We start from the raw sequence: 12,238 nt of genomic DNA, 5'->3' as shown, positions 1-12,238 counted from the left end.
ATGCTCAGTAGGAATTCCTTTCTAATCTGGGTTTTACTAGAGCATGATCAAGGTCCCTCCTCCCTCAAAAATCTACTCTTAAATTGCCAGCAATTCTATTAAGAATATTCTGAGTAGGGGCGGCTAGGTGGTGTAGTGGATAAAGCACCGGCCTTGGAGTCAGGAGTACCTGGGTTCAAATCCGGTCTCAGACACTTAATAATTACCTAGCTGTGTGGCCTTGGGCAAGCCACTTAACCCCATTTGCCTTACAAAAAAAAACACCTAAAAAAAAAAGAATATTCTGAGTTTTGGGCCAGTCAGTAGATCAACATGCATTTAATAAACACTTGTTCTGTGTCAGGTATCATAATATTTCCTAGATAAGGTATGAAAGGCAAAAAGCCTCAAAGAATTCATCAGAAATATAAAATACAGGTAAGTATATACATATAAATTATATACAACATGAATGAAGATAATCTGATAGAAAGTATTAGCTACTACATTTTCATTTCCTACTCCTCAGAGAATTCTGGAGCCAGGCACACTGTAAAAGTTTAAGAGATGAGTCTAAGACTGCTATAAAAAGTAAGCAAAAAAACTAATTTGAGCATATTCTTAGGTTGGTATACTTCATTCTCAAAGTGGACCAAAAAGGATATCACTATATTAGAGCCTTGCAATCTGTCTGAGTGTTGTTTATCAGACCAATATTAGCTTGGAAAGGTTTTACCACAAATCAGACACAAATAATCCACCTGGATGGGATTCTTTAAATTTGCACATCTCACATTTCCTTTGAACTACTTCAATTCTGCTTTGTTCATAGAAAACAGCACTCTCCCTGGTCCCATGCCAATGCCTCCCATGCTGCATAATCAACTCCAAAGTTCTTAAAAAGATCCCTTGAAAGTGTCCTTGTAATTGGAAATTAAGGGGATGCCCAACAATTAGGGAATGGCTGAACAAATTCTGGTTTATGAATGTCATGGAACAGTTTTGTCCAAAAAAAAACCCCTGAATGGTCAGACTGTAGAAAAGCAAGGAATGAATTATAGGAATTGATGCTGAGTGAAGGGAACAGAACCAAGAAAACATTGTACACATTAAAACATTATGAGTTGATCAACCTTAATAGATGCAGCTGCTTTCAGAGAGCTAAGACAACCCTAGGAGACTAGCCCCCATCCAGAGGATGAAAAACAAAACAAAACAAAATTCCACAGAATCTGAATGAACACTACATTCACTTTTTTTTTTAGGTTTTTGCAAGGCAAATGGGGTTAAGTGGCTTGCCCAAGGCCACACAGCTAGGTAATTATTAAGTGTCTGAGACCGGATTTGAACCCAGGTACTCCTGACTCCAGGGCCGGTGCTTTATCCACTAGGCCACCTAGACGCCCTGCTACATTCACTTTTTAAAAATTTCTTTTATGCATTTCTTTCCTACTCCATGGTTTTCTTTCTTTTCCCTTAATCCTAATTCTTCATTCAGAAAATGACTAATCTGTAAACATGTTAAACACAAATGTGTATGTACAATATTCACCTGACTGTGTGCTGCTGAGGGGGGTGGGGGAAGAGAGGAGGAAGGAAATTATGCAACTTATTATGCATGTGCATGTGGATGAATATTGAAAAACTTTGATAACATGTAACTGGAAAAATAAAATATCAATTGGGAAAAAAAGTGTCCTTGTAAGGATGGTTTTTTCTGACTCCCTGTGAGGGCTCATCCTGTGTGAATTCTCCATAAAAAATCTTTTTGGCAATCATTTGGCATTTGAACAATGTGACCAGCCCATTGGAGTTGTGCTTTCTGTAGCAGAGTTTGGATGCTTGAAATTTAGTCTGAAAAAAGGACCTCTGTCTGGTATTTTATCCTACAAGGTGATCTTCATAATCTTCCTAAGACATTTGAAATGGAAGCAATTCAGTTTCCTGGCATGCAGGTGCTAGAATGTCCAGGTTTCACAGGCACACAGCAATAAAGCCAACACAATGCTCTATAGACCTTCAGTTTGGTAGTTAGTCTAATACCTCTTCTCTCCCACATTTTCTTTCAGAGTCTCCCAAATACTGAGCTGGCTCTGGCAATACATGTGTCAACCTGATTGTCAATGATAGTTCCCTGAGAAGGACACTGCCAAGGTAAATGAACTTATCCACAGTATTCAAAACTTCTCTATTTGGCTATAATCAATGGTTCTCTATTAGGATGAGTTGGTTGATGGAATATTGGTGTTTCCTTGACTTTGTTAGGCCAATTAGCACAAGTAGCAAAAAATCAATCCATAATCCTTGTATCTCAGCTTCAGAGGCTGCATTGAGTGCACAATCATCTGCAAACAGAAGATCATGCACCAACACTTCCTCCACTTTTGGTCTTGGCTTTTAACCTTTTCAAGTTGAAGAATTTACCATCAGTGCAGTAACTGATCTTGAAGCCATGTTCATCCTCAGTGAAGGCATTTGATAACATAGTTTTCACTGAAAATATCATGTTAAAAAGAATGAGAACAAGGATACAGACTTGTTTTACTCTGTTGGTGACTGGGAAAAATAGTGAACGCATCATCCACCATCCAGAACCCAGGCAAGCATGTGAAATTAATATACAATTCCGATGAACTTGTCCAGGCAACCAAATTTTGACAAAATTTTCCATAAGCCCTCGTGACTGACAGCATCAGCCTTGATCAGATCAAAGTATGTTTTATACGATCTCTGTTCTGTTCCTGGAGATGTTGGAGAGCAAACACCATACCTACTACTGCTCGGTCCTTTCTGAAGCTACTTGGGTTCTCAGGTAGATTATCATCTTTCAGGTGACAAATCAGACTATTAAGGATGATTCTGGAAAGAATCTTGCCAGCAATGACTAAGACAGAAACACCATTGTGTTTGTCACAGGACAATCTATTCCTTTTTACCTTTATGGACAGTGGAGGCATCCTTGAATTCCTGGGAGATAACCAGCTCCTGGCCATATAACCTGGAAAATTTGTCAACTTTTGTATGAATCATGGACCCCCACCATGAAAATATCAAATGGAATAGAATCAGCACTAGGTGCTTTGTCACATGAAGAGGCTATTGGCATTCAAAACCTCTTCTTCAAATGGAACTAGGGAAGAACTGACTTTATTCAATATGAAGTAAATGGTCAGTGGCCTCAATATTGATTGAAGATGGTCTGTTGGGAACACTGTGGAAGTATTCAGTCCATCTCTCTAGGATCATGTCCCTCTCACTAACCAACATGGCTCCATCAGCACTATGCTCCATCAGCACCATAGGAGATAAATAACCTTCAGGGCATCATAAAATCTACTGCACAAAGCTTAGAAGCAAACAGCCCCATACCATTCAATAACTCCTGCTATGTTACAATGCAGCACAATAAAATAAATGATGCTCAGTGACTTCCATGTCTCAAAAAATATAAAAAGATGGATATATCAAAAGTTTAGTCAACTCAGTTCAAGTAGGGAAATATAAATTAAGTTTTCGAAAGGTAACATCCAAAAGGATTCAACTAAAATAAAGTTGTAGAAGTTAGAAGTTTCAATAATGTGGCAAATTCATTCATATAGAATAACATATTTTCCAAAGATGTGGCATAAACAAATCACTATTGTGCTCTCCATTCAATCATGTAAATATTTTAGTCTATTCTATTCTCCTCTCCCATACTTCAAAGGATCCATGATCTCATTTATGTGGGTACTCTCTCCAAAGGCCCAGACTGTAATTTATCCTATATGATTCTTAGGTATAAAACATATTAATATCCTACTGAGGGGCGGCTAGGTGGTGCAGCGGATAGAGCACCGGCCCTGGAGTCAGGAGTACCTGGGTTCAAATCCGGTCTCAGACACTTAATAATTACCTAGGTGTGTGGCCGTGGGCAAGCCACTTAACCCTGTTTGCCTTGCAAAAAAAAAAAATCCTACTGAAATACCCAAATGTTTTTCAGGGTTAAAAGTTAAATGGTCAATTGAAGGTTTTTCCAGCTAAGTTATTCTACTCATATCCTATAGACATAATGCACCAGGTTCTTGACATTTCACAGATGCAAAAAAGAAAGCATGAACTGTTCACTAGGTATCTCTCTCTCTAATTAGGTAACCAGTTTAACTCCTCTTCTAATCATAACTCTCTCTGAGGAGATGCATTTTGCTGTTTTCAAGCAACTAAACAGTAATGTGAATAAAAAGCTTATCTTACAGCCTACCAATGCTTACCACATGCCTCTAGGTAATGCTCAACTTTAGTTTTTAAGATATCAGTATTCCATGACTCACTGCTATACAGTATCATCAGAAATATAATTTTTCTCCCAAGGAGAAAGCTTGGAGTCATATTATGAATGCAGCTCCTCTCAACAATTCAGTGATCAAGGACAGTCCTAAAAGATCTATCATGGAAAAAGCCATCTATATCCACAAGGAAAAAAACTATGGAGTCCAAATGCAGAACAAAGCACACTATGTTCACTTTTTAAAGCTTTTTTATGTTTTTTCTTTCTTTCTCATGGTTTTTTCCCCCTCCCTTAGTTCTAATTATTCTTTCACAACATGACTAAAATGGAAATATGTTAAACATGATTGCACATGTACATCCTATATCAGATTGTTCACTGCCATGGGGAGAGGGGCAGGAAGGGATGGTGGCAGAAAAATATGGAACTCAAAAGTTTGCAAAAGGATGGATATTGAAAACGATCTATGCATACAATGGGAAAAAAATTAAAAATGAGAAAAAATTTTAAATGGAAAAAAAAACAAACAAAACACCATGCAATTTCCCAAAGGCAAACAAGTTCGACCTTCCCCCTTTCTTGGGATCAGGTCACTGTCTGTCTGCAGAGTTTGTACAAGATACATGTACACTGGAGAACCTAAAATGGGCTATCCATCATCCAAATGCTTATTACAGTCTAGAAAGTAGACATTTATCAACCATTTGATTTTTCCAGTACAAATATGCTGAATTCTGGAATGGGCTTGGTACAATAATCTCAGATTTTATTTATAGGATCTCACCTTCCAGAAGTCAGACTCAACATTCATAATGGTGAAAACTTTTAATGAATATATGTCCTTGCTTTAAGCCTCATTTTATATTAATAATAGGAGACTCAAAATTATCTCTATTATTAACATCTTTCAAGCAATGTTACTCATAAGAGGAAATATTTACGGCAAGGTTTTTGTTCTACTAAATCAAGTGTTTCTTTTTAAAATAAAGAGTAATCAACATGGTAGGGGGCCTTTTACTGTCTCTCAGTCTACTCTTTTCCTTCAATTTCAATTTATACAAGTCTGCCTGCATTCTTTCAAGCCTTCATCAAGGACTACATCAATGAGTATATAAATTATTCCCATTCCCTTTCTTCCTTCCATTCAAATGTATTTCAGGAACTATCTCAATTTATCTAGAAGAGTCATGTACTGATAATACAATTTTCATACCTGAAAAAATTCATATGCTTCATGTTTCATATTTGTGTTTAATAAATGCAAATATCAAGATAAAAACACTGGCTATTCAAAGAGTGCCCCAAAACTATGACCCCTAAATTACCAAACTGTGCATAACTTTAAATCGGAAATACCACTACTAGGCCTATGTCCCCAAAGGGATCAAAGAAACAAAAAATATTTATAGCAACTTATTAGTGGCAAAGGGGTACCTCTCAGTCAAGGAATAGAGGAACAAATAATATGAATGGAACAGAGAAATCTGGGCTTATATAAGCAGAACAAGAGTTAAGTGAACAGAATTGGAAGACAAATTTATACAATAACAAAAACACTGCGAAGAAAAACAATCTTGAAGGATTTAAAAACTCTAATCAATGCACTAACCAATTATGATTACAGGGGTATAAAAAGGATTTAATGTCAAAACAAAAAATTTAAAGGCTTTACTTTTACCTATCACCAGATTTAAATTTGACATAAAAGTATTCCATCAAAAACAAAGATAATGTCATCTGTTTAATATCAAAGTATACTTACTCTACAGCAGTCTATGAAGTAAGGAATATACTCAAATATGGCAGATCTTCTTTTAGAAAAGCACATATGGCCTCCTAATTAAAAGATTTATTTGACTAATAAATTGGCAATATCTCAACGGGTTGGTTTTCTCATCTCTAAAGTTAGGAGATTAGATGATCTCTAAAGAATATGCAAATTCTAAAGTTCCATTAACCTAATATTAAATGAGTTTACATACAGAATGACAATTCTTTGGTACTTTTGACAAGATCACAAATACATTGATAGAGGCACTCCCTTCTTTATAGTATGACTTACAACTCACCAATATCTTACTATAAGCAACCCTTGACCATGTTCCTTCAAATTTTTCCAAAATGTTGGACATCTTTCTCTAGAGACCTTATAGGTTATTGATCTCTATTACTGAGAGAAATTATTATTAATAACTAATGATTTGGGGAAAGTCATTTCCCCTTTTCTCTATCCTCATTTAAAGACCTCAGTCTCTGAAGGCTAAGCCAACTTTCTCCTCTATCTGATCCTACCCAACCTTAGAAGGAATTTCTAGTGTATGGTTAATTCCATTCAATCAAGCTTGGGGGTAGATCAACCCAAGGCAACTTAGGTAGAGTAGGTATAAAGATAGTCTCTCTGTCTGAGGGTGATAAGATGTCGCTCTCAGTTCCTCACTGTAATATTCATTCTCTTATTGTTAACCAATCAGATTTGATGGCATACTTTTGAATACTCTTCTTCCAAAAAGATATAAAAACTGAGACCACCATGATCGTCTTCAGTCCAGGAGAAAATTACAATTCTTTTTTTCATAATACTGACATTATTAATAAAATGATTAAACTTTTTTTAATCTCTTGAATCTTTTAAAAAGGTCACATTACGTAATCCCTCACTCTCACCCAATGACCAATCCACTTTCTTTTTTTAGTCATATATATCCTTGATGACAGACTGACTGGCACGGGGAGGTCAGGAAAGAATCAAGAGTTTTAAAAAGTCAGGAAGCACTAGTTTCAAGTTCTGCCTCTGATATTTAACACTGATCTAAGCAAGCAAGTCATTTAACTTTTCATAATCCAAATTTCCTCATCTCTAAAATGAGGATATTAAAATCTGTGATATCTCTCATATGATTGATAAGAGACTCAAATGAGATAATATATAGATGCAGATATATATATATATATATAGTGTTTTGTACAACTTGAACAATTATATAAATGTAAATTATTATTATTATTATTATCATCATTATCATGTTTTGATAGTACTTCTTGTGCACAATTATTTTGGGGGTAATATACTTCAGTTTATTTTACATCTACCTTTTTTATAACCTGCAATTTCAATTCACTAAAAATTGGGGTACTTTATGATCTAATGTGCTGTAGCATCACCAGAAGTTTAAAAGTTAGCAAATGAAATTCAGTTATTTAATCTTCATGCCATGTCATTGAAATATGAGGTCTACTCAAATTATTTTACTGATTAAAAACAAACAAAAAAAAAGTTTTAAGTTTTACCTGAAATGAATTCTGTTATTTTTATAAACAGTTGCCCTGCTTTCTAAAAGATAGACACTTGAGACTGGGTTATTCTGTCTGACTTCAAAACAAGGGACCTGGTTAATAGAAGGTTTCTTGTCTTTAGATGTATATCATTCTTCAGTAAGTCATAATAAAGTCCTGAGAGGCAGAAATGACCAAAACGTGATGGGACTTGTCTAGGGAGGTGGTAGGGGAATTGGGTATCCCATTCATTCCTCATCCTATTTTGATCTTACTACACATTTTACTCTGAAGAAGGAGGTTGCATTATCATTGCGAATTTAAGTTTTTGGTTTCTCTGATTTTCTGCTAATGGGGAAAAAATGGAAGGCTATAAGTCTGGCAATTCCTACCCAGCTGGCAAGGCATCAAAATAAAACCAAGCTAGTTCAGAGAGATTCATCACCTCAAGACTGTTCACTGCTAGGCTCTGACTTTTTTTGGGGGGGGGGGGGGGGGGCGGGTCACAGCATCTGATTTCCTGAGTCTAAGACATAGCCAGAATTCCATCCGCATCTATGAAAGAAGTATTCACTCACTTACACAAATGAAATAATCTATTTTTAGTGTACTACCCCAAAATCAAATGCCTAAATAGAAATGAGCTACCATACATTATAGGAATCAGGCATAACAAAATTGTTAGCTGGTGTTACCAACGAATGGGATATTCTGGCTAATTAAAAGACTTTTAGTAAAGGAACAATCATGAATCACAGAATCTTAGTACCTGATTGAACCTAAGAGGTAATTTAAAACCACCCCTATTTTCCAAATGAGAAAACAAAGGTCCAGACTGAAGTATCTTTATCAAGTTCTAGTCTCCTGACTCTCAATCAGAATTCTTTTTCACCATGCCTTATTGCCTGCCAATTCTCAAAGAAATAGAATAAAATATTTTAACCCAAAAATTATATTGAAAATAATGTAATATTCTTTACTGAGAAAGGACTTCAAAATGCTGCAGGACTGAAGGCTCACCATTGTGAATTAGCAGAGATCTGGGTTCCAGTCCTGCCAACTGGTATTGTAGTTCATTTTACCACTCTTGAATCTCCTATAAATTCTCATCTGTAAAAATCAGGGACTGGACAAGATCTCTATAGTCCCATCTAGTACTAACACTGTGTGAGCTTCTAAGGTGCTACAGAGAAAATTGAGGGCAATATGTCAGAATAAAAGAGAAAGTTCAGTCTTTCTGAATTTTCAGATCAGAAGTTGAATCCAGAAACACCTACTTTAGAGACAACCTGAATTACTGACAGAGATGGCCATTCTGAACTTAGAGTGGTCTCCTTTACTAGGCTTTCCAAAAGAACCTCCTTCTACTGTCATATGGAAATTCAAAAATATATTAACACTATTGTTCTATTAGAAACCAGAAGGGATGGGAATTCAGGGAAGCCTGGAAGGATTTGCATGAACTGATGTTGAGTGAGATGAGCAGAACCAGAAGAATATTGTACACCTTAACAGCAACATGGGAGTGATGATCAATAATAATGGGCTTGCTCATACCAACAGGGCAACAATCAGGCACAATTTCTGGAGTATCTGAAATGGAGAATGCCATCTGTATCCTGAGAAAGAATTGTATAGTTTGAACAGAGACCAAACACTATTACCTTTAATTTTTAAAAAAGTTATCTTATTATGTAATTTTGCTTTATCTTATACTCTGTGTTTCTTCCTTAAGGATATGATTTCTCTCTCAATCACATTCAACTTAGATCAATGCATACCGTGGAAACAGTGTAAAGACTGCCTTCTGTGGCAGTGTGCCCTCTGTGGAAATATTGTAAAATTCAAAATAAATAAAATCTTTAAAAAACAAAAAAGTAATAAACCACTAGATGCTTTACTGGATATACATACATATATATATATATATATATATATTGGAGAGGATATTGGAGAGAAGGGGGAGAGTCTCCTATTGATGATGTGAAGACTTTTCAAAAATGAAATAATTTGTCAAGATCACCTAACTCAAGAGAAAACAATCATTTCAGTCTTAGACACTAGAATATAAGAATACTTCAAAAAATTTCAGAAATAAATTCTATAAAAGTAAATCCACTAAACTAAAAACTGGAAACTCAGACTTCTCTAATTGTTATTTTTGCTCTAATTATAATGGTTATTACTTTGTTCAGATACACAACTCGAGTCAAATAGCCTAAACTATCCAATTTATCACATGCCACTGAATTGCAGAATATTTACTGCATTACTCAAAAATTCAAAATTTTTTAGCTAAACTGGAAACTACAGAAATTCTCTGAAGAAGTTCAAAATGTGGAAAATATAGCACTTTGTGGACAATAACCTAGTGAGGCACAGAAAGAATTAAATGTCCATTCAAGAGATGAGAAAACAGGCATTAGTTGAGACTTGTCCATGGTACACAATTAATGGTGGTAGAACGAAGTTCTCCTCATATAACGTGGCTCAAGACTCTCTTGCTGATTACAGCATGAGTTCTTTCACAATTGCCTTTAATTTCCTTTACTATTTAGTCTAAAATGTATCGCATTAAGCAATGGGGGGGGGGGGGTTAAAAAGAAAAAATTTAAAGCACATATTTAATTTACTATGGATGACTAGGTTATTCACTTCATCAAGATATATACCTTTACATGAAGCTCCACAGCTGGTCAACATAGGGATGAAATTATGCTGAAGACATATATACATATGTATATACATATATATACATATGCTTGAAACTGTAACTCTCCTAACTAATAACCTTTACGGCTTTTTTATAATCCTTCTTTACTTAGTTAACAAAGTGTTTCAATCACAGGCTGGCAAAGAACTTGGATTTTTTAATCAGGTCCAGTTCACTCCACCATGGTGACAGAGGCCCTGCTATTTATTTTTCTCCATAACTTTCTAAGTCAACAAAGAAATTGATCCACATTTTTCAAGGGGAAAGGGATCAAGAGACAACAGGACAAATTTCCAGAGGGGAAGGAAGGAAGGAGGGAGGGAGGGAGGGAGGGAGGGAGGGAGGGAAGGAAGGAAGGAAGGAAGGAAGGAAGGAAGGAAGGAAGGAAGGAAGGAAGGAAATAGAAAAAGAAGGAAGGATAGGAAAAGAAGAAAGGAAGGAAGAAAGAAAATAAAGGAAAAGAAAGAAGGAAAGAAAGACGGAAAGAAGGAAAGGAAAGAAAGACGGAAAGAAGGAAAGGAAAGAAAGAAGGAAAAGAGAGAGTAAGAGAAAGAAAGAAAAAGAAAAAAAAAGAGAAAGAAAGCCATGACAGACCGAGGGCTGCAGAGAGATCCCCCACCACTTGGTTTTCAACAAGAGGGATGGTTCTGCAAGCCCAAGCCCCCTTCTCTCTCCCGAGACCATCCGTGGGGCCGGGGGAGGGGGGCGGCGACCAGGGCGAAGGTTTGGGGTGGGGGGCACAAAGGAGGGGGAGGGGAGGGGAGGGTCCGGTTTCTTCCGCCTAGCTCGGCAAGCGAAGGAGCACCTGGGGAGAAGGGGGAGAGGTGGGCCGACGGAACCCTATTTGAAGCCCCTTTACCCCACGACACTGGCACCGCCGGGCGGCCAGGCAGCGCACGCAGAGCGCAGCCCGTCCCCCTCCGCGGGGCCGCCCCGGGCGCCCCAACCCCCATCCTCGCCCCGCCGCGAGTGGCAGCGGGGGGGAAGGGGCCGAGGCCCCGCCGCCGCCCCGCGCGCCGGCTCTGCCCAGGGGGAGGCTCCGTGCCCAGGGCCGAGCCCTCCGCCGCCACTCCGAGGGGCGGCAGCCCGGGGGCGCCTTACCTTCCTCGGCGGTGTCCATCTTGTCGGGGGGCGGCGGTGACGCAGCCGCGGAGGCTCCCGAGGCCGGGGCCTTCCGGGCGGAGGCGGGGGGGAGGGAGGGGGAGCGAGGCGGAGGCGTGCGTGAGGGGCGGCGAGGCGGGGAGAGGTGGAGAGAGCCGGAGGGAGGAAGAGCGCGGAGGCCGGGGAGGGGGCGGGGCCCGGAAGGACCCGGCGCCCGCAACGACGGGCGTGGCGTCACGTCCGGCGGGGCCGCCGCGCCCTCCGGCGGGGCCGTCAGACCGGCCGGGCGGCCCGACGCGCCTGCGCGCTCGCTAGGAGGCGCGGAGCGCCCGCCGACGGGGGAGCCCCGCAGCAGAACGCTTTAAAACCACACCAAAAAAGAGTTGAGAAAGGGACCAAAGGGTCGATTTTATCACGGTCTTGCATCTAATAGGCGCATTCTAAACGAACAAGTGCGCGATTCCACGCGCAGTCGTCTTTTTATTCTTCATTGAAACGTTTGGTGATGGTCAATTCACAGTATAAAAGAAGAAACTTTGTAAAAGACAATAACAGAGGTGGGGGGAGGGAAATTGTAAAACTCAAAATCTTTAATAAAAGTAGAAAGCAAAAAAAAAAAGGAATCACAGAGAAGTGGCTGAACTTGGAGACAAACGTGGCCCAGAGTGGCCGTGGGGCCGTGAACTTGGTACTCGTGGGGCCGACAAGGCCGGAGTGGCCACTTGCAGCGGGACTGCGCGGGGGAGGATCCCGGGAGGCTTCCCCGACCTCCCCGAGGGCCGCCCACAAGAGCCCTTCACAGTACACGTGAAATGAAGGATTCTGAAACACCTTCCTATTTATGAAACCGGTCCCTTACCCAGCCCCGCTTCAAGTCTGACCAAGGATTTACGGACCAAACCACC

At 39.2% G+C, this 12,238-nt stretch overlaps 1 protein-coding gene across 4 annotated transcripts in view; it reads right to left on the bottom strand.

Annotated features, from left to right (window-relative positions):
• MARCHF6 (membrane associated ring-CH-type finger 6) overlaps positions 1-11,440 on the bottom strand; it is a 101,893-nt gene extending 90,453 nt beyond the window's left edge. For all 4 annotated transcript variants that reach the window (XM_074205328.1, XM_074205329.1, XM_074205330.1 and 1 more), the window contains exon 1: positions 11,334-11,440. In XM_074205328.1, the coding sequence (XP_074061429.1) occupies positions 11,334-11,352 (19 nt within the window). In that variant the 5' untranslated portion in view covers positions 11,353-11,440. The remainder of the gene's footprint in view (positions 1-11,333) is intronic.
• Between the last annotated feature and the right edge of the window lie 798 nt (positions 11,441-12,238).

The sequence above is a fragment of the Macrotis lagotis genome, chromosome X (genome assembly GCF_037893015.1).
Source record: "Macrotis lagotis isolate mMagLag1 chromosome X, bilby.v1.9.chrom.fasta, whole genome shotgun sequence".
NCBI lineage: Eukaryota > Metazoa > Chordata > Mammalia > Peramelemorphia > Peramelidae > Macrotis > Macrotis lagotis.
The sequence above is the reverse complement of the archived record's forward strand: the minus strand, read 5'-3'. Positions and strand labels throughout refer to the sequence as shown.